Consider the following 23,461-nt stretch of genomic DNA (forward strand, 5'->3'; position numbering starts at 1 on the left):
CCCCTCTACTGGGTAACTAACATCTAAGAAAGCCTTACAGAACCACATAAAAAAGGTATATATACATACAAATGAATGAAACGTTCACTAATCCTTTGTCATGAAGTACCCTATTATTGGCGGAAATTACCAAAGTCTGTCATCTTTAAAACATTTTGATACAATGCATCCAAGGTAATAACTAAGCAAGTTATTTTGAGTTGAACTATAGATCCTCCCCTGTATTTCACCCCGGATTTCGGACCACTCAGCCCCCAATCTTGTACAGCATTCTGACACACAGTAGGGTTTACCAGCTTTTAACTTAACCTGAAAATAAACACAAAATGAGGAAAGGAAAAAAACAATTAAAACCGCATTTACTTTACCATCAAAAACCTTTATTGTGATACCTCAAGTAGATACAATATAATGAAACATCATACAAATGATGTACAATATTGCTAGGACAGACAGCAAAGCCATGTAGCCTGGAAAAAGAAAGCATCAACAAGTTTAAAAAATAAAATAAAATAAAAAAACAGGCACAAATCATTTACCATTTCTAATGGATCATGCTTTATACCTTTAAGTGAGGTTGTAACAGTCTTATAAAAATGGCATCTTAATTCACATTTATTTTGACTATTGATATTATACAGTGGGATGGATCACACTATTAGTAGAAGTACAATGTCCCACAACTAAACATTAAAAAATAAAAACAAGAAAAAAACATCACAGTAATAAAGTTTTTAAATTTCTCGCATTGTTTGGCATACACTGAGGGAGCAGATACTGTGACTCTTTGGGGATGTAGTCTTAAAACCATGGAACTACATGTGAAATTTGCTGAGAGGTTATGTTAAGGTTTCATATAGCACTTTACTGAGGCAGTGCCCAGTTTCTAGATGCCTGTTGAATCGTATTGGTATAATATATCTGACGGGGGACCAGCCCCCTTCTACTTTCCAGGTGGTGTTAATGCTTTGGAAATAGTGTTTTGCATTAGGATATCCACAATCTGAACTGCATGAGGCAATATCCATTAGAGTATTACAGATGCCCACTTCGGTAAACAACAAATGGCCTTTTATTCAGACCCAAACAGATGACAAGTCTCCTGTTAATTTGAGAATAAAGGCCACATTTTTTGTCAACTGTTGAATATCCTTCTCAAATAAATGTAGAAGATACTAATACAGTTGGTACATATTAATCCTGACTTTATCAACATCAAAAATAGCTAAGAAGGAAAAAAAATATCTGTACATTAAAAAAAAGTGAAACTCGACCTGTCCAACAGTAATAAAACAAATTCAATTCCTCAAAGATAGCATCCATCTCTAGGTTGTTTCTTTAACACAAACCATTTATCAATTATGGTCTACTAAGTTTACTTTAGAGATAGACACAATACTGCAAGAGGGACAGCACCACTGGGCATATGCTGGAAACTAGGTAAAATCTGAAAAAAGTAACAATGATATGTCATAAAATCTTGCAAAATGTTAACTTTTTTAAAAATCATTTGTAAACATAAAAATGTAAAAAATACTTCACTGAGTAATGCTTACATTTTCGTTCAAGGTCAGATTTGTTTTATTTTTAGTGTGTTTCAACCACTTTCAGGTCAAGGCAATTTCAAATGAAATAATTAGTACAAAAGCCATATTAAAAAGTGAAGCTTGTATGTTTTAAGGACAGTAATGAATAGTGAGTCCAAAAATAAAATAACTTTTGCATGTATACAGTCAAATGTGTGTAGTACTTTACGTTGTGTCCAACAAACACTTCAAGAGAAGCTGGCTCACAGTTATTTCATACATTTGAATGAAAGTGTTTGGAAAATACAAACCAAAATGTTGGGAAAGCACACTGCTCCAATATGCACACAAAAGCTTTCCTGTTTAAGCGTATAAAGGAGTAACATACTGTTGAAAAACATCAGCATGAAATGAAGAAAAGGAAAAAAGATGTGTAAGATACGTCAAAAGTGCTCAAGTTCAATGTTAAAGTAAACTCACCCAGAAAGAAGGTACATATAAAACAACCATAAATATAATATTAATACTATGTACAGAAATGAGTTAGAGGGAAATGTTATATCTTTTTCTTCAAGTAATTATTTGGTGAACTGCTAATCACAAAAAGGTTCGGTGACCAGCCCGACCTCTTCACACGCTGCAGCAGCCACCTATAGAAGTCTTTGCTTTCACCAAAAAACATGAGCTTTCTTGCTCTTTTAAGAGGGGTAAGCACTGCCTCAATATACATACAGACATAAATGAAAGGCTAAAGATCAATAATTTAGATACCATGTTCTGTTTGACATGGAGTGGCAAGAATTTCCCCCAATTATGCTTTGAAATGCAGCAATTTCCCCCCAGAAAAATGGTACCAGCCCAGTACTATTTCAACAGCACGTTAACAGCTCAACTGTTAAACAAATCACAATCCATGGGACATAAATAAACACAGGAAATTATGATGGACAGTCTGGGGGAAACCATCCTCTTACTAACATATAGTATTGTTCTTACTCAAGAACTGCACTAAATAGGAGTTCATATTTGGATAATAAGGTTTTACACTGGCTTCAAAACCTAGTTAAAGGTCAAAGCGGAAGCCCAGAATAAATTATAATTTTGCTCTGTCAAAAAGACTTTTATAAGCATGTAGTATACATACATGTGTATTAATAGATTGTACGCTGCCAATCAGGATGTGTAAGTCAACTCTGAGGCAAAGTTCACGTCAAAAGATTTCACTCTTTTTGGTGGTCACAGTGATGTCACCTGCCTTTCAGTAGACCCAATATCCTGGGAATATAGTTTTCTTTTTTATGCCTCCCAGCTCAGATCCCATTTAAGGATTAGCAAAATAATCCTTTACATTTACAGGGCATATTCTTTTTTTCTTTTTCAAAACTACTTATACAAATAAAATGCATTATATAAAGGGGAAAATAAATTGCAGTGGAATTCCACTTCAAACAATTGCTTGTTAAATGTTTCCTCCGTTATTTTCATTATATTATTTAAAAAATACAGTCAGCATGAATCCCATTACAATCCACCTTGCACCAAGAAAAATACTGCTCCTTCAGAAGGCCTTCATTTTTATAAAGACACAGGATAATTGCACTGAATTTTGTTTCAAATTATGTTGAGCAAACTTCCATTTAAAATTTTGCAAGCGATGGTCTTCAGATGACCAGCTGCTTGTTTGCATGTCAAAATCAGAGTAGATCGGACACAATATTGAAAGAACCAATGGCCTACGTACATTTAGATTTATAGCATGATAAATATCTAGACACTAATCTTTGTATATTTTTGGACAATTAGTCCTTCATGAAGCATACAAGCTCAAGATAAATTGTTTAAAGTGGTTGATTTGAGCTTGATTTCTATTTAGACCATGTTAAATGTCTGAATTGTTTTCTGGTCTAGTGTTATTGCCATTTTATTTTAGCTTCTGCAAAACGGAGCATAAGGTTTTAACAATATACAATTTACACACCTTCTGAATGTGTGCTGCTCTAAGGTAATGAAATATGCTGCACACCTCAAGATCACAATAGTCTGTGTAATCACTACAGGTCGCTTAAGTCTTCTCTGCCATCGGGGTGGAAGTAGGGGGTAGTTAGGGAGGCGGAATGGGGACGAGATTGTAAAATGTTTCATAATAAAACCAAAGTGTATACAGAAAAAGAAAAGTTAAAGGGCACAATCTAAACTAGAGGAGAACGTTTGCTTTACTATTACTCCCCATGTTCACTCTTCCCTTAAGTACCGCTAGTTTGTGGTATCCATTTAACACAAACATTACATTAAATAACACATTCAAGGTTCTGGTGAAAACGGCTTGGATCTCGAAATTTAAAACCGTTCAAGAAATGAGAAAACGCAAATAAATAATGCACTGACAAAAAAGACTCAATTCAGAGACCAGCTTACAAGGACACCAGTTTCTCATTGCTAAATCGGGGAACCGGTATATCTTTCAACAATAAAGTGCAAGATCGCTTCACCTAGTGTCAAAGATTAGTCAATTTTAGATTTTATATAAAAAGGAAAATCGTTACTGTCACAAGGTCTGTCCCATATATGTTTGATCATCAAATCAATTACGTATGTTGCAGTCATACATAAAAATGTTGGAAACATCTTTTGTTAACCTTCGACTTCTCTCCTCAATCATCGTTGGACCTCTATTTCCCAGGACGGTAATATACACCCTATATCCCATCACTGGAATTTATAAGGCCCCTCTGCTGGCTTACTGCATTATACTGCTGAGCTGCAGAGGAGGGCCGTTAGTAATCCATTCAGACAGTGACAAAGATCTGAAAGATATTTCATTATAGTGCAGTAGGATCCAAAGTATGTCCTCAGAGAAATTAAACACTGCTGCAGCTACCAGCAGCTTCCTATTCCGTCTTTGAGCAGCTACTTGGAACTCTTACAAAACTGTCTAACGTGGCTCTGGTGAATCATTCAATTATAAATGGCCACTTTGGACTAAAAAGTTGGCATAGTATTCCCTGAAACCAGAAGTAAAGCGGGGCTGAGAAGAAGTACTGGACAAAGAAGAAGAGCTTGGTTAACAGTTGCACTGGAAAATAACGCATGGAACCTTGGTACCTATTAACCAATTCCATATCACGTGCTTAACAACTTCTATGTGCCCCTGTTTACTTCTCTATTCCCTGCACAGCTCCCACCAGCCTGAGATTCTCCCCTTTTAACGAAATGCATAGGCTGAAAGGAGCAAGGTGAAATTGCTGGTGAAGTGGCAAACGACTGAGGAAACACTTGAATATTTGGGTAGAGCACATATACCAGGCTTTACAGGATTGCCATTCCATAGTAAATATGGGAATACACATTTCAAATAATGAACAGTATAAAAAGAAGACAGCATGAGTGATAAACGGATGTCAGAAGATGGAAGGGGGAAAATTCCTAATAGCTGATTTTTTAATAAATTGACATTGTACACTTTATAGGCATAACTCCCTAACACCCCCAACCAGCTCAAAAAACATAAGACTAGCCATCACCTGCAGCAATACCAAATGAACCAATAGAAAACGGGCATTAAAATGTGTCTTTATAGCTTTCTTTTAGTTAACATATTTTTATGGGGTTTTTTTTGTAAACAAAAACTTCTTTGGGAGTTGATTTTACCAGCAAACCACACACCGTTTAAATGTAAAGCTATACTGTGATCACATGTTTTCGAATGGTAAGTAAGGTGCTACCAGATTATGCTGCTGTGATAGTTTTGTGAATATAGACACCTCTGCATTAAACAGTGCTGATATTCTGTTTTCTCTGGTGTCCTCTTTAGTCCAGTGCATTAAACAATTTTAGGCAATATGGGACCAGCCATACTAGACCTTATCCAAGTCCTTTGTACAGTGCCAGGTTCAACAGTTTGAATCGATTAAGTTCTCATATACATATATATATATATTGTATAAAAGTCTTCCTTTTTGATCTTACAGTCGCCAGCTGTAAGAAAGATTCCGGCTTTCTCTTCTTACGCACATGTTTTCTGTTTAGTGGAATGTGATTGATGAAAAGAGAATGCTACAGAGTACTTAAAAATATACTATGAAATACATAACTAGGATTCAAAGCTAAGAGAAGATTAATTAAGCCACTGAAATTATTCTTCGGCAAAATGTAAGTATCTTGATACTACTAAGAGTAGCCTGCTTTTCTTAATCAATAAAACTAGCCATTTGAGTTGCTTATAATAGGCCTACACAGAGACTTGCCAAACATGCTTCCCTCTGATATTCTTATATTTATTTTCACACTCCCTGGAATGGCGTACTTTACTTCAAATACTACTTCAACTGGCAACAGTTCTGTCTACTCATACTCCGGGTAATTCCATTAAAATGATGGTGCCTAGCATGTGTTTAGAAGGCAGGATATCACCTGGTCAAGTGGCTAAATAGACTATCAGGAGCTACACAGTCCTCAAATGGCCAACCTAGATTAAAATCAAATAACTCAAAAACATTTAACAAAGTATTGCCTTTTGCAGTTGTTCCATTCCGATGTATAAACGGAAAGCTGTATATAGCTGTGAATGTAGGTTTAAACAAAAAAAAGCAGTACAGACTATACTGCCAAACTTGGAACGTGGCAGCCAAAAACTGCTATTATTTTCGCAAACATTCTTGAGAAGTAGAACACAACGTGGGATTTACAAGGAGGCAGCTTAGGCAGGGAGCATGCAAAGCAATACAAAGTAGAGATGTAAAGTTAAAGGCATACGGTAAAAAAGTGGTCAACCCCAAATGGCATTTGTGATGTAGTGAATTTTTTCTTTGTAACTTGCACACGTAGAAAAGGGAAGTCCAAATGTATTTCCTCTTTCCTACTGATGTACACACAATAATACACATACAAAAGAGGTAATGGGGAAAGAACGTCTACATATGGAGAAAAGGGTAAACATGGCCTCAAAATGGCAACGTTATCTATGCGATGAGTATGAGGTTCAGTTGAGTGGAGTTTCAGGACCATCTAATCAAAAATTCCTATTGTCTGCGCTAGTCTTTACAAGTTGTGCCGCAAACACCATTCAAATTGTGAGAAAAAGATGTGTAATTCACTCCCAGCCATTGTCCTTGATCATATGTGCCAGTTCGATGATGAATTTTCCTTCCTTATATTTCTGACTGCTTTCAAAGGCATGCTCCTGCAAAGGAGAAAAACAATGTCAGCTCGTGCCTAGTCATTACATTTCACTACGACTCTTCCTCAAAAGCAGACAGTAATTTAATACATCATCATTAATTTGTGTACTGCACCTCGTGCTAATGCAGAGCAGATCACACATAGGGAGGCTACTTCTTTACAATCTTAGTTTGCCATCATAATTAAAATCACTTGATTAATAACTCCTTATCCCACCACATTAAATATTAAACAATATTTCCCTAGATTTACAACAGTAAGAGTGGGGACCTCCATCCAGACTTCGTTTTAGTTTCTGTTCAACTTCTGCCGCCTATATATCGGTTTGCTACAGAAACAAAGTAAAACTGTGTACTTTGCACAAAGACTGCCAGGTCTAGGTTCTCTGGGGAATGCACTGCCAAATATCATTATAAACCCTACCACCTATTTCACAAATATCAACAGCACTTTAGAAATTCAAAAAGCCATAATCCACAATGCTTTTCATTGCATCCAACTGTATGTGGCCAATGTGGCACTCTGAATTACTAATCCTATGTGTAACCCCATGCAGACTAGCCTCAAGATAGGATTTGGGGTGCGGGTGCAAAAGCAAGATTTACTACCACAACTTGCGATCTCTGTTTGACGGCCGGGTTCCTGAAGAACGCCGGCTAGGGCATTTGAAGCAAGCCAAGGATTGTATGGATAGCCACAAAGAAGATTGTTGCCCCTCAACATGAGCATGGTATTCAAGGAAATGCAGGAGATTCTGCATCCACATTCAATCATCCGAAGAGCATACTACAATGGTAAAGTTCACAAACATCAATTGTGTGAATTAGGCCATGGAATTTATATCATACATTGCTTTTTTACTTAATACCAATAAGGTGCACAAAAGCAGTTGAACCTCTGGACCCATAAGCAGATATCTAATATTTGGAGACTTTAGAAGTCCTTGTAGGAAAACATTACTTACCTGTAAAAATTACACAAATGAAATGATCGCACAGAACTAAGTATTCTCTAGCATTGGTATCTTTGGTGGATTCCAATCCTTGAATTATTCCCAGTCGTCAGGCTGGCGTATGTTATCATTACGTCTGCAGCCTAACCTACTCCAGCTCCCAGAATATATAATTTCGGTGGAGTGTCTGCAGGCACTTAAGATATCATTCACCACTTCAGGAGGTAGAGAAAAAGCATTCAGGTTACCCCGCACAATCTCCAAGGATGAAGGCGGATGCTCTGGAGGTTAGTGTGCAATACCTGCCTCTGCGACTGTAAGAGGAGATCTACCCTGTGAGAGAGATGGAGCAGGGGCACAAAGACTGATGCAACAGGTCCGCATACACACCCTTCTTAGCCCGTCCGGGGCTATTAAGATGAATTGGGCCTGCTCGTGGTGGTTCTTTCTCAGCACTCATAGAATCAAGGGTGGGAAATGAAAAGCTCCAATTAAAGCAAAACAATCCCACCCTCCTGCAACGGATATTGGAGGGCACATAAAACTGGCCACTGCTGTAGGTGGTGAAAAGGTCCCAATGAGGTTTGTCCAAAGATTGAAGATTTATTGCGCCACCTCTGGGCGGACTCATCACTCACTGTCAGCATGAGGACGCCTAAGGAAACTGTTTGGACATTCAGAAATCCCGCCAGATACGTGTCAACCAGCCAGATCTGCTGCTGTGCTCAAGCAGCGATACAAAAGGGGATGATGGACGGAGCGTTTGAGCAAATCAAACACTCACCCCCAGTCAACTGATCTGGGTTTAATCCATCACCATTCTTTAGCTCACTCGGCCATCCCAGTTCAGACATGGCCATATGCAAATCAGTCTGACCCTGTGCCTCATGGGAACAGTCCAGCCCGAACTGCCAAGCCATGTCTTCCCTGGACCGGAAACAAGCATCCTGGGACCGGTTTCGGATTCATAATCCTCATCAGCCAGGCTATCTTGAATCCAGTGGCCAAGTGAGCAAGGGACTCACGTCTGAGCATACCCTGCCACACTTAGGGCGAACAAAGCGATACAAAAGGGATTGATGGACGGAGCATTTGAGCAAATCAAACACTCACCCCCAGTCAACTGATCTGGGTTTGTATCGCTGTGCTTAAGCAGCAGCAGAGCTTATTGGCAGAGAATATGCAACCTTACAACGTCCGGCTACTTAATACCCTATATTGTGGTCATGTTGACCGTCAAGATCTGGACAGACGGAACCTCCGAATGAATGGCAGGAAGGCTTTGATCACCAGTCAAATTACCCGTAGTTCCAGTAGACTGATGTGCAATATTTGCTCTTCCGGAGACAGAGGCTTATGATTTCCAGATGTGCTGCCCACCCAAGGGTGGAAGCATCCATAATAATTGTAGTCACAGGCTGGAAAGGCCTTCCTTTCACCAGGTTGCTTTCCACACTCCCCCACGTCAAATCTGCCGCAGTGTCCCCCGTGTCCTCCATGATTCTGCCAGAACACCATATATCTCAGTCGTGTTGGGACCACTTCTTGCGTGGGCAACAATGGAGGTCCCTCATGTGTAAGACTGTGTGACTGACCAGCAGAATGAGGACTAGAACTTTTGTTCCATTCTGAAACATCAGAATCAGCCGGAATAACTTATATCCTCTGAGGTGGTGGGAAGGCCAGATTTAATGTAGTGTATTGCACCACCGCTATAAGAAAACAAGTTACTTACCTGTAACTTCAGTTATCCAGTATTGGTATCTTTCATAGATTCACATGCCTGAATCATTCCCCGTCGGCGAGGCGGGAGTCCCATGGTAAATAAAAAAGCAGTGCCAAAAGCACTTTGTAGTAGTAGTAGGCCCTAGAAATAGGCCTGAGGCCTAAATTATAGTAGCCTAACTACCTCATTATGTCAAAAAGACCAAAGTCTTTGCTCCAACCAATCAGCTCACAGCACCCTCTAGACCCCTCTCTGCAGAGCCAGTTCTCCTCAGATCTTCGTAGCACAAGTGGGAACAAGTATCCCAACCTTAGAGAACTGCCTCTCCGGGGAGGAGGGTGGGTGCATGTGAATCTATGAAAGATACCAATACTGGATAACTGAAGTTACAGGTAAGTAACTTGTTTTCTTATCCAGTATTGGGGTATCTTTCAGAGATTCACATGCCTGAATCAGAATAGCAAGCAGTAAACTCGGCAAAGTCGGTTGTGGATGGTGGGAGACTTACTGTAGTGCACCCCATGAATGTACAGTGAACAACCAACAATCGCTTAGAGATTGATCTATTAACAACCTTATTTAAAACCAACATAGAAATAATGCAATTTCCTAGAGGAAAGGAATGAATATGCTACTTACCAGTATGCATCTGTTCTTGGCATGTAGGGCTGCTGACATTCATATCTATAGCATAGATCGCCGCCTAGTGTTGGGTCCGGATGATTGCACATTGTTGTCCTGGAAGAGTCTTCGAAGTATCACGAGATAGGTGGCTCCTCCCCTGGACTACAGTGCGCATGGGCATCGACTCCATCCCCAGATTGTTTTTAGCCATTGTGGCGAAGATGGAGTGTAACAGTGTGAGCGATGACCATGCTAAGAGTAAGTTTGAATTCTGCAGCCGCTACAGGCGCCGGGGAGGAGGGCGGGCGATATGAATGTCAGCAGCCCTACATGCCAAGAACAGATGCATACTGGTAAGTAGCATATTCAGTTCGAGGCATGTGGGCTGCTGAATTCATATCTACAGCATAGAATATATAGCAGTCCCTCCATTAACAGCGGCCGCCTGTGCCAGCTGCAGACATTTGAAAAAGTGTCTTAACCGCTTCCGTGCGGCGCCGATTCCGCCCCTGTGCTGGACATTCCAGAACTGGGTGCGGTCGTGACAGAACCGTTCCGTCATCAGCACAGCTCAGCCGTGACTGATGACGGAACGGTTCCGTCACAAGCATCGAAGGGGTTAAGAACAGCCTGCCCTACAGCTGCTTGCAGTGCACATCTACACAGTAGTGTTTAGTAAACGTGTGTGGTGTAGACCATGTGGCTGCTCTACAAATGTCTTCCAAAGGGATATTACCAAAGAAAGCCATGGAGGCCCCCAACTTGCGGGTGGAGTGGGCTCTGGGGGGGGGGGGGGCGTTAAAGTGCGCTTAGCCTTGTGATAGCAAATTTGAATACACTTAACGATCCACCTGGCTATACCTGCTTTGGAAATGGGGTTGCCTTTGTGCTGGGCCGAAAAGGCAACAAAGAGTTGTTGTGTCTTCCTAAAATCCTTGGTCCTATCGATGTAGTACATCAAAGCTCGTTTGACGTCAAGCGTGTGGAGCATTCTTTCGGCTACTGTCTCTGGGTTTTGAAAGAACGTGGGCAGTTCAATGGTCTGATTGACATGGAACTGTGGAACTACCTTAGGAAGAAATTTAGGGTTAGTGCGCAGCACCACCCTGTTCGAGTGAATTTGTATGATTGGCTCTTGTACAGTGAGCGCCTGGAGCTCACTAACACGTCGCAGAGACGTAATGGCTATTGGAAAAGCCACTTTCCATGTTAAAAACTGAACCTCGCATGAATGCAGAGGCTCAAAAGGTGGGCCCATTAGCCTGGTGAGGACCACATTAAGGTTCCATACAGGAGCTGGGGGGGTCCTGGGAGGGATGACCCGTTTCAGTCCTTCTAGGAAGGCTTTAATGGCAGGCACTCTGAAAACGGAGAGATGCTGCCTGTTTTGGAGATAAGCTGCTATGGCGGATAAGTGTATCCGAATGGAAGCATATGCCAGATTGCATTTGTAAAGATGTAACAAATAACAGATGTTGTGAGTGGATGCATCTAGCGGGTTGATGTTGTGTTCTGTACAGTAAATGACAAACCCCTTCCATTTTGCTGCATAGCAAGCTCTGGTGGTGGGCTTTCTTGCCTCTCATATGATATCCATGCAGTCGGGAGGCAAGTTAAGGTAGCCAAATTCTAAGACTTCAGGAGCCAGATCGCCAGGTTGAGCTGTTGCGGGTCTGGGTGCTGAATGTCGCCATGGCTCTGCGTCAAAAGTCTGGGCGTGAGGTGCAGCCTTTGATGCGGTACCACGGAGAGTTCTAGAAACGTGGTGTACCATGGTTGGCGTGCCCACGTTGGAGCAACAAGGATGAGTGTCATCGAGTGTTGCTTTAGCTTTCGTGCCACCAGCGGTATGAGAGGTGCTGGGGGAAAAGCGTACGCAAATCTGCCTGACCAGTTCATCCATATCGCATTGCCCTGCGACTGTGGGTGAAGGAACCTGGCGGCAAAGTTTTGGCATTTTGCGTTTTCCCTTGTGGCAAACAGGTCTATCTATGGATGACCCCACTGCTGGAAGTACGGGTGGAGTACTGATGGATGTATCTCCCTCTCGTGCATTTGGTGGCTGTACCTGCTGAGCAGATCCGTCATCCGATTGTCCTTGCCCGGGAGGTGTTCCGCCATGAGGAAGATGTTCCTCTGAATGGCCCACTTCCACATGCTCGGAGCCAGATGAGACAACTGTGGAGAGTGTGTACCTCCCTGCTTTTGAATGTAGTACATGGCTGTCATGTTGTCCGTCCGGATCAACACGACTTTGTTGCACAGATGTACTTTGAATGCCTTCATTGCCATGAAGATTGCCATCAGTTCTAGGTAGTTGATGTGAATCTTCCTTTGCTGCGTTGTCCATAGTCCCTGCACCGTGTAGTGGAGTATATGAGCTCCCCAACCCTGGAGAGATGCGTCAGTCGTCAGGATAATTTGTGGCACAGGCTCCTGGAACGGTCGGCCCTTGCAAAGGTTGTGTGGATTCCACCAATGCAGAGAGTTGTATGCCCGACCGGTCACCAAAACTAGGTTTTTTAACTGTCCGTGAGCCTGATTCCACTGACGTGCCAAGCACTCTTGAAGCAGACGCATATGTAGCCTCACGTGCGGGACTATGAAGATGCAGGAAGCCATCATGCCTATCAACTGCATGAACACTCTTGCTGGAAGCGAGTGTTGTGGTCTGAACTTCTGGATGAGCGACTGAATGCTGTCGATCCTCACAGAATTCGGCTGAGCCGTGGCTGCCAGAGTACCTATCGTCGCGCCCAGATACTGCCGCACACGGGCTGGCTGAAGGTGCGACTTGGGATAATTTAGTGAGAATCCCAGATCGTGAAGAAGGTGAATGGAGTGGGACATGTTGGCGGCGCACAGCTGGGCCGACTTTGCTTGGACAAGCCAGTCGTCCAGATAAGGGTAAACGTGAACGTTCTGCCTCCTGAGGTGCGCAGCCACTGTCGCCAGGCATTTCGTGAACACCCTGGGCGCCGTGGTCACCCCGAAAGGTAGGACCTTGAACTGATAATGCCGACCCTGAATGGTGAATCTGAGGTATTTTCGGTGTGATGGATGTAGTGGAATGTGAAAATATGCATCCTTGAGATCCAAGATTGCGAGGAAGTCTCCCTGGTTGAGCAACGGAAGAACTTGCTGCAGCGTCAGCATGTGAAAGTGTTCTGAGAGAATATACTGGTTTAGGGGTCTGAGGTCCAGTATGGGTCTGAGGGACCCGTCCTTCTTCGGGATTAAGAAGTACAGGGAATACACTCCTGTGCCTTCTTCCTCCACCGGCACGAGCTCGATTGCCCCTTTTTGCAGCATGACAAGTACCTCCTGCTGCAATAAGTGCAAATGCTCTGTGGACATAGGACGGTGTTTTGGTGGCATGTTGGGTGGAGTGGATGTTAACTCCAGACAATAACTGAACTGGATAAGTTTCCTGACCCACCTGTCTGTGGTGATGTATTTCCAGACTGGCAGGAACTGCTGGAGTCTCCCCCCGACAGGTGTGGTATGGTCTGGGGTCAGTGGCAGGGCGTCAGTGTTTGTTGGTGGCAGAGGAACGGGAGTTGTTATTTCCACGGCCTCTGCCCTTGGTACTGTTGCCCCGATAGCCACCTCTACTCTGCTTGGTGTAAGAGGACTGCGCCCCACCTTTAGTGTATTGCGTTTGCTGGGACATCTGGCCTCTGGAAACACCTCTATTGCCTGAGCGACGAAAAGTACTGCCCCTAAACTGTTGGGACTGGAGAGCTCCCATGGACTTTGCAGTCTCTGTATCCTTCTTTATCTTTTCCAGGGTGGTATCCACCTCAGGGCCAAATAACCTATCAGGGTTTACCGGCTGATTGAGGATGGTGGTTTGTATCTCTGGCTTGAAAGCGGAGATTGTGAGCCTAGCCTGACGTCTCAACATCACACTGGTGTTAATGGCCCTGGCCGCGGTGTCCGCCACGTCCAGTGCACATTTAATAGAAGCGTTGGAGATGAGCTTCCCTTCCTGAATGAGCATCTCCGCCGCCTCCTTATACTGATCTGGTAGATGTTGTAACAGGGTCTCTAGTGTGTCATAGTGCGCCCTGTCATATCTGGCCAAGAGTGCCTGAGTGTTTGAGATACGCCAGATATTGGCTGCCTGAGCCGCCACCCTCTTCCCTGATGCCTCCAGCACTTTAGATTCCTTGTCAGGGGGAGGAGCATCACCAGTGGTTTGCGAATTTGCCCTCTTCCGGGCATTAGAAACGACCAGAGAGTCCAATGGCAACTGGCCCTTGATGTAGGTAGGGTCGCCAGGTGCCGGGTTATATTTCTTTTCAATTCTAGGGTTGATCACCCTGGCACGTGTGGGTTCTTTAAAAATGTCTGCAGCATGTTTCAGAACCCCTTTCAGCATTGGAAGAGTCTTGACAGTCTTTTCTGCCGTGGAAAAGGTATCAAAGAGGAAGTCCACGTCAATAGGGTCAGCGTGCAGCTGGACGTCGTGGTTTTTAGCCGCCCTCTCAATTAGAGCATTAAATGCCGCAGAATCCTCAGTAGGAGAGGTTTTGACATTGTACACCTGAGTGTCCGGGGCAGTTTGCGGATCCCCTGGGTCCCCTGCATCTGCCCAAGAGTCCTGGTGATCCTCAGGATCAGTGTGGGCAGGAAAGTTATACTCCTCGTCATCACCTTCCGCAGCCTCCACATCTGAATAAGTGGGTGAGGGTGTAGCAACTCTTGGAGTCCGTGGAGCAAGTGGCTCAACCAGAACCGGGGAATCCGTAGAAGGCTTCTTGCGCTTCAAAGGAATCGTGTAGGGCTCCAAAGGCTGTGTCGCCGTGATCTTTCTCTTGTAGAGGGTAAGTTTACTGGTGTCGGCGTCGATAAAGTGTTTCAACTGCTCCTCCATCAAGGGTTGTCGATGCTTCAAGCTCCCAAGCTGCTGAGAAGGCTTCGACCCTGCAGACCCTTGCACGGGCGCTTTGGCGACAGACCTTGGTGCGAAGGCCTTCGGCGGCAACGTAAACAGGAGTGGCGTCGAAGACTTTGGCGTTTTGGCAGCCTGCTTCGGGGTGGAAGCATCATTCGGATCGACCGCGGAAGCCTTGTTCTCGATGCGTTGCAGGGAGTCCAACGCCTGCTTCGTAAAGGAAGCGGACGGTTTCGTCGACCCGACAGACGTCCTCGGTCCACCAGCGTGTGAAGACTCGAGCATCGATGTCTTGGTCTTCTCCGGCCGAGGTACAGGATCAGCCCTCTTAGGTGCGCCGTGTCCTCCTTCCGCGTCGACGGCCTTCGGCGCCGACGACGTCGGGTCGGCGGCCTTGACTCCCGGGTTTGGGGCCCCAGTCTTCGGCTCGACGCCCTGGATCGACGCCCTTGACCGACTTTGGCTCGACGCCTTTGTTCGACTTCACCGGGTCGACAGCCTTCTTCGGCTGCCCCGACATATCGGAAGACGAGGAGGCGGCCAGAGGGACAGACGTCTTCTGTTTCGACGGCGTCTCCATCACTTTCGTTTTCGTCGACACCGAAGGTTCCACTTTCGGATTCGTTTTGACCAACGACGGCTCTGCAGAAGTGTCCATAGCCGGGCCCGTAGGCGAGGCCGTGGATCTGGGTGTAAGGTCTTGGGTAAGGCCGTGTGGCGATCCCGTGACCTGAGCCTTAGTGATTGTTCGAACGGGGCATAGCTCTTCGCCTGAGCTATCTTCCATGGCCCCATAGGCCTCATTGTCGTCTCCTACTTAGTCGACTACTTCTTCTGCATCGAGCACTTCGACGTCCGCGTCGTAGTCGATCTCCTCCGCTGGAGGTGAAATCTGCATATGAACTTCTTGTTCGTCTGCTTCTTCTCTCTCGAAGATGTCCGCCGGGGCCGACTGCTGGGCCTCCAGGCGCGCCACGCGCCGAAGTGTCTTCTTCGATCGAAACCGGGAACAAGCCATACAGTTGGCTTCTTCGTGGTCCGGCGACAGGCACTTGTTGCACACCGGGTGGACGTCGATGTGGGGATACTTCGATCCACACACGGGACATTTCTTGAACGGGCTCCGTTCCATGATGTGTCGTTGAAAGTCTTGTTGCGTCGACTGGGCCTCGAGCACCGAAGAGCCACGCGACTCCTCGGGATGTCAGACTCTGGAACTGAGCCGGAGCAGAGCTGTGCACCGAGCGCAAAACAATACCGACGGCATAGGAAAAGGCCTTCGGGCCTTAAGGAAAGTCTATATCGATTCCGAACTGGAGATAACGAATATACATCCGAACCCAATGGCGGAAAAAAACTATCTGGGGATGGAGTCGATGCCCATGCGCACTGTAGTCCAGGGGAGGAGCCACCTATCTCGTGATACTTCGAAGACTCTTCCAGGACAACAATGTGCAATCATCCGGACCCAACACTAGGCGGCGATCTATGCTATAGATATGAATTCAACAGCCCACATGCCTCGAACCTTTAGTACCATATAACCCCTTCGATGCTCATGACGGAACGGTTCCGTCATGAGCGTCGGTTGGCCTGTGCTCATGACGGAACCGTTCCGTCATGAGCTGGTAGGCTCATTAGAACCTTCAGCACAGCGCGAAAATTCGCACCGCGCTGAAGGTGTTAAACTTACTATATGACAACATACGTCTGCATATTATAAACAACAACTTGAACTTTATGTACTTTTTAAGAAAAAAGCCAACGGTAGTACCTGAATGTATTCCTATGGAAACAGGTGGCGTAACCACAGCTTGGCCCACTGCCGCATCATTCTGATTTGCTGATTGTAGGCAGTAGTGTCTTGTAAACGTGTGGACATTCTTCCATGTCGCAGCACGGCAAATGTTCTCAAGCGTCACTCCTGCAAACAAAGCTGCAGACGCTGCCACAGCTCTTGTGGAATGAGATCGAACAGACCTTGTCAATGGTCGGTTAGCCTTGATGTGACAGAACTGGATGGCAGAGGCTATCCATCTGGAAATCGTAGCTTTAGTGACCGCTTTACCCAATGTAGTCTGGCCATAATCCACAAACAATTGATCTGATTTTCTTAAAGTCTTGGTTCTCTGGAGGTAGAACTTTAAGCATCTTTTGATGTCTAAAGAATGTAATGTTCTCTCCGCTGGGGTTTAAGGATTTGGAAAGAAAACCTTCAGCTTGACTGGTTCATTTAGATGAAATTGAGAAGGCACTTTTGGTATGAATGTTGGATTCGTCTGCAAAGTGACAGTCTTGGGAAAAATGCAAAAAGGGTTCTTTTATAGTGAATGCCTGAATTTCTCCCACTCTTCTGGCGGAAGTTAGGGCTAACAACAAAGCAACCTTCCATGTCAAGAATTATAGGTCAGCTTTATGGATGGGTTCGAACGGGTGCTTCATCAGCTGTGAGAGGACTGTATTGAGCTCCCATTCCGGTGGTGAAGGCTTTACTGGAGCAATCTGGAAGCCTGGATCCCTCAGTCCGGTTTTAGGCCGAGATACAGTACAGAGTCGGCCCTGCTGTCGATCACAGATGATCTACGCATATACCAGGACAAAGGTATTTCAGCTGTCCTGGTATTATTGGACTTATCGGCAGCGTTCGATACCATATCACACAAAATCCTGATCAAAAGACTGGCTGAGAGTGGACTAGAGGACATGGCACTGGCTTGGCTAAAGAGCTTTCTCGCCGACCGTACTCAATGTGTCACCATGGGTGAGTTTCGGTCGGATGAGGTTAAGATCACCAAGGGGGTGCCACAGGGCTCATGCTTGAGCCCGACTCTTTTTAACATCTATGTGGCTCCCCTGGCAAATATTATGAGAGCCTTTGGTTTTTGTCCAGTGTCTTATGCTGACGATACCCAGCTGCTTTTCCCATTTAAATCTCTAACTCCGGAGGTTAAGCGATCTTTCTTCGAGGGGATGAAAGCAGTAACCCAGTGGATGTCTTCCAACTTTCTTCAGTGTAACGTTGGTAAGACTGAGGTGATGCTTTTCGGTGAGGCCAAGATACTTTGGTCCCCTGACTGGTGGCCACCAGATCTGGGCCCAGTTCCTGAACCAAAGCAAGTTATCAAGAACCTGGGGATTCGCCTTGAACAGGAGTTGACATTTAAACAACATGGAAACCACACAGTGGGGTCATGTTTTCATGTGATAGGACTCCTCCGTAAGGTATTCCCACTCCTCCCTGACTCTACTAGAAAGACCTTGGTCCAGGCTCTAGTGCTCAGTCGGCTCGACTACTGTAAGGGGCTCCTGGCATCTGCTAACGAAGAAGTACTAGACCGACTTCAGGTGATACAGAACACCGCGGCCAGGTTGGTCCTCAATGCTCCCCCTAGATCTCCTTCAAAACCTCTGCTAACAAAACTCCATTGGCTATCGGTCCGCCAAAGGGTGAATTTTAAGATATGCTGTATAGTGCATAAGGGACTACATGATTTAGGACCCTCTTATTTGGCAGAGAAATTTGTTCCATATGTTCCCACACGTACCCTAAGGTCAAGTAATCAGTTCCTTCTGAAGGTGCCTACGATTAAAAAGGCCAGACAAGGAGGTAAAGCTATGTCTGTGGTAGGTCCAACATTATGGAATAAACTTCCTCTTCCGCTGAGACAATGTGTGGATCATTCTGTTTTTAGGAAAAAACTGAAAACGTTCTTGTTCCAGTCGTAATTGGCTAGCCTTGACTTTACCCTGCATGAATCCCTGCTTAAGACCCCTGCCCTCACTTTATATCACTGTTGTCTCTGGAGAGCGGAGATACTCCTTTGGGAGTTTATTCAAGCGTGTTACAAACCCGCAAATAAATAATAAAATAATAAGCCCGGAAAAGACCCCTCATGAATTGCTTAACCACTTGGATGCTAAGCATCTTCTGGCACTTCAATGTAATTTCCATTGAAATGAATGGGCACTCCATGACGAGTTACCCTTGTCATTAGCATCCAAGTGGTTAATGAGCGATGAAGAGCAGAGCGATTAAGTGTCAGCCATCTTCCTGTATCTGGATAAAGCCGCTAAGTGGACCTTTATTGAAGAAAAAGAAAGACCAGATCGGGCCAAATGCAATAAATAGGGCAGTATTTTTTCTGCTGGCGCCTTTATAGGATATAAATTATTTGAGATGCACCAAGCACAGAAGCGCTTCCATTTGAGACGATAAGTTTTTAATGTACTCTGGGCTCTTGCTTTCTTTAGAATGTCTCGGCAGTCCTGAGGAATTTGCAGATGTTGAAATTCTAGGAAGTTAGGAGCCATGCATGCAATTTCAGGGATTGAGGGTCTGGGTGAAGTATCTGGCCCTCGTTGCGTGATAGTAACGTTGGGGTTACCAACAGCTTGATCGGTGGCTCCTGTGAGAGAAGCATGAGCCTCTGAAACCAATACTGGCAAGGCCACCTGGGAGCAATTAGCAGAAGGCGGCAACTCTCCAATTTCATCTTGCGCACCACTCGTGGAATCAAAGGGATCGGAGGAAAGGCGCAAGAATAACTCCCTGACCATCGCATGGACAGGGCATTCCCCCTTGATCCCGGTTGAGGGTATCTGCTGGCGTAGTACTGGCATTTCTTGTTCTGTTGGGTTGCAAATAAATCCAACATTGGCTTGCCCCATCTCTGAAACACCTTGCTCAATTGGTTGTTGTTCAGTTCCCACTCGTGGCAATCTGACGAGGATCTGCTCGTTTGTCTGCTAAGGTGTTGTACAGACCTCTGACGTGTTCTGCCTTGAGAGTTATGTTGTGAATCGTTAACCATTGCCATAACTCTTGGGCTTCCCTGGACAATGTTGCTGATCTCGTTCCCCCTTGCTTGTTTATATAAAACATGCTGGTAGTGTTGTCCGTTCTGACCAGAACTGAGGATCCTGTGATCCTGGGGAGGAACGCTTGAAGAGAAAGAAAAATGGCTTTCAACTCTAGACTGTTGATGTGGCATTTTTTCTGCTGTTGAGACCATTTTCCTTGCACCTGTAAATCCTGGAGATGACCTCCCCAGCCCTCCAGGATGCATCTGTCGTCAGAATGAAATCCGGAGGGGCTTGCAAGAAAGTGAGCCCCTGTTCCAGATTGCTCAGCCGTGTCCACCATTGAAGGGCATGCACCATCCTGTTGGTGACTGTGATGGTGTCCTTGAAAGAGCCTGTCGCTTGTTGCCATTGAAGATGTAGCTCTTCCTGTAAAGGCCGCATCTTTAGACGTGCTAACGGAATGAGGTTGATGGCCGAAGAGCACATCCACAGAAGTGATGCAAATAGGCGAACTGAAAGTGACCTTTTTCTTGATAGTTTTATTGTCTCTCGAGACAAGAATGCCTTGCATTCTACTGTGTCTAGACAAGCTCCTAGGAACAGCAGGTTCTGTTTCGGAACCAATTGAGATTTGCTCTTGTTGATCGTAAGGCCTATCGATGCAAAGAGATTGCGGCATATTGTAATGTCTGATTTTACTTTGGCCTTCGATGGACCTTTGACTAGCCAGTCGTCCAAATACGGGAAGACCTGCACCTTTGCTGATCGAAGAGCTGCTGCTACAGGAGCCAGGCCCTTCGTGAAAATCCTTGGGGCCAACTTGAGGCCAAATGGGAGGACCTTGAACTGATAATGGGCGCCAGCCACAGTGAAACTGAGGTATTTTCGATGTTTTGGGTGGATTGGGATGTGGAAGTATGCATCTTCCATGTCCAAGGAAGCCATGTAATCTTTCGGATTCCCTGCTTCTTGAGATATCTGTTCAGATTGCGCAGGTCTAGAATCGGTCGCCATTCCCCGGATTTCTTTTTTATGAGGAAAAAACGGGAATAGAAACCGGTCCTTCTCTGATGGATTGGAACCTCTCTACAGCGTTCTTGAGAAGCATTGCTTGAACCTCCTTGATCAATAAGTGAAGACGAGGGGAGGGGGACCCCTGGGCGGAGTTGTTGGAGGTTTGGTAATGAACTCCAGGGTGTGACCATGTTGGACTAGGTCCAGCACCCACTGATCTGTTATCTGATGCCATTGTTGTTGGAAGGAAGATATCTTCGCGCCCACAGGAAAATAGGGGATTGAAGGTGGCGCCCAATTGATCTCACTGTTTCTTGTGATTGTCTCGCCCCCGATTGTTCGTGCGCCTTCTTCCTCCTTGGCGAGAGAAACCAGCCGATCCAGACTGGCGATAAGAAGACTGATAGTTCTGGCGGTATTGCTGTTGATATTGCCTGCCTTGCTGGTAATAATTTCCCCTGGACGAATAACCGCGTCCTCCCGCTCCTCTGAACGATCCTCTTTTGTACTGCAATGACCGCAGCGATTTTGCAGTATCCGTATCTGTTTTAATTGCTTGGAGAGCTTCGTCGACATGTTTCCCAAAGAGGCACTCTCCGTCGTATGCCATGTCCAGCACTTTCAATTGGACCTCTGGACGAAAGGTAGTGGCCTTAACCACCCTTGACGTCTCAAGACAGCCGCTCCTGCAAACTGTCTGAAATTTGTGTTTGCAATATCTAATGCGCAGTCGATGGACTCCGCAGCTGCGCGCTCTCCTTCCATTAATATTTTTTGTGCTTCCTGCCTCTTATCTTCTGGAAGGAGCTCCATGAAAACAGCCATTTCTGACCACATTTGGCGATCATAACGCCCTATAATCGTTAAAGAATTTGCCGCTCTGATGGAGGCCGCAGCCATGGTGGAAAACTTTTTACCAATAAAGGTCTAAACGTCGCCCCTCTTTATCAGGTGGTGTAGAAATAGGGGTAGCCAGATTCTTCGACCTTTGTTTTGCAGCCTGAGAGATTACCGAATCCGTACGTGGATGACCAATAAGGCACGCTGGACTAGTGAGTGGGGCACGGTATTTCTTCTCAATTCTTGGCAACACAGCAGGCACAGAAGCGGGGTTTTTCATTACCTTGAGGCCCTCTTTCCAAATATACTCAACGATAGGAATGGCTCGAGATATCTTCCTGGTTTCTTCTTTAAAATCATGAAGAAAACATTCCGTTTGCTCCACAGCCACCGGGAGTTTAAATCGGTTTGCTGCTCTCTGCATCAGATTGTGGAATCCACGTACATCCTCAGGTGGAGAATCTGAAGGCTGAGGAGTCGGAGGGGATGGCATGGGAATAACAATCATCCCACGGGTCTGATGAAGATGCGTTAGGCAACTCTCCTTCCTCTACTTCCTCTTCTGTGGACGTGTCCGGGGTTTGTGGAGGCAACTCAGGTTGCGTAGGTTCCACAACTGGAGAAAGCGGTGGAATTTGAGATTGAGGAATAGAGGCATTTGTGGCGGAAAGCGTTGCTTGTAATCTGCCAGCATATCCTGTAAATCCTGAATCAGGGTAGGTGGTAAACGAGTGACTTCTGAGACCTTAGGCCGCCTCTGATGTTCCAAAGAATGAGGCACTAAAATGTCCTCCTGATAGTAATGCTCAGTATAAAAGTGTTGTCTTCATCATCATCTGGACACTTGATGATGAGATCAGATGGGTGACGTGCCACACCAAAATCTCCTTCATTATCATCATCCTCAAAATCATCTTCTTCGTCATCCGAGTAGGATTCCAGAAGATGAGAGGGCATAAGTGGCGACATGTAATAACCTTGTTGCTTCTTGTAAGAGACGAGTTGAAAGTTCTTTGTTGAAACTGGCGTACAAAAAACCTGATTTCCAGCGATCGGCTTCACTAAAGCTGAATTCATCAGTTTTGACGGCACCGGTGACAAAGGTGCAGCTGGCTGCTGAAAAGATGCCCTCGTCGACTGGTTTATCGTCGACGAAGGAAACATCGTCGATGGAATTGCCGTCGACGGGACCGTCATCGATGGGCTCGACGTCGACGGGACAATCGTCGACTGGCTGGTCGTCGACGGAACAGCTTTCTTCGTCGACGAGACAGTCATCGACGGTGGCGTCTATGAGAGTTCTTTTAGTCACAAAACAAATCTTTGTAGACACAATAGGCGAAGTGACAGATGTAGTGGAAATCATAGCCGTAGAAGAGGAGGTTGAAGTAGAAATAGTAGTGACGGGTGAGGAGACAGTAGAGCTCTTAGACACGGTTTTCTTAGAGGAATCGTTGGTGGCTGAGGCTCCAGAGACAGAATGCGGAGATCTCTGAAGAGCTTGAAGAAGAGTGGGAGGTTTTCGCATGTTTTCTCCCCTCACTTTTCTTATCCTCCTGAGACTTCGCCCTCTTGCTAGAGGTAGAGGCTCCGTCGTCCTCATCCGTGGAAGAGGATTTTAGCCACAAAAGGACTCTGGCCTCCCTATCCCTTAAGGTCTTAGAAGGGAAGGTGCGACAGATCTTACAATGTTTTGCCTCTTGTTTGGGATAAAGGCAATAAATACAGTCCTTGTGCTGGTCATCCACATGGACCGTCTAAACAAGGCCTTCTTGTCAGACATCCTAAAGCTCTGAGGAAAAAACTGAGTCAAGACTCAGGGAGACTCCCTTCCACACGACGTGCGGTGAAAATCTGAAGAGAACTGGCTCTGCAGAGAGGGTTCTAGAGGGGTGCTG

The 23,461-nt window shown here is 45.2% G+C and overlaps 1 protein-coding gene across 1 annotated transcript in view; it reads right to left on the bottom strand.

Annotated features, from left to right (window-relative positions):
* Positions 1-1,566: 1,566 nt before the first annotated feature.
* YPEL1 (yippee like 1) overlaps positions 1,567-23,461 on the bottom strand; it is a 197,224-nt gene continuing 175,329 nt past the window's right edge. The window contains exon 5 of the mRNA XM_078667959.1: positions 1,567-6,705. Coding sequence (XP_078524085.1) covers positions 6,616-6,705 — 90 coding nt within the window. The 3' untranslated portion in view covers positions 1,567-6,615. The remainder of the gene's footprint in view (positions 6,706-23,461) is intronic.

This window comes from Lissotriton helveticus, chromosome 11 (genome assembly GCF_964261635.1).
Source record: "Lissotriton helveticus chromosome 11, aLisHel1.1, whole genome shotgun sequence".
Taxonomy (NCBI): domain Eukaryota; kingdom Metazoa; phylum Chordata; class Amphibia; order Caudata; family Salamandridae; genus Lissotriton; species Lissotriton helveticus.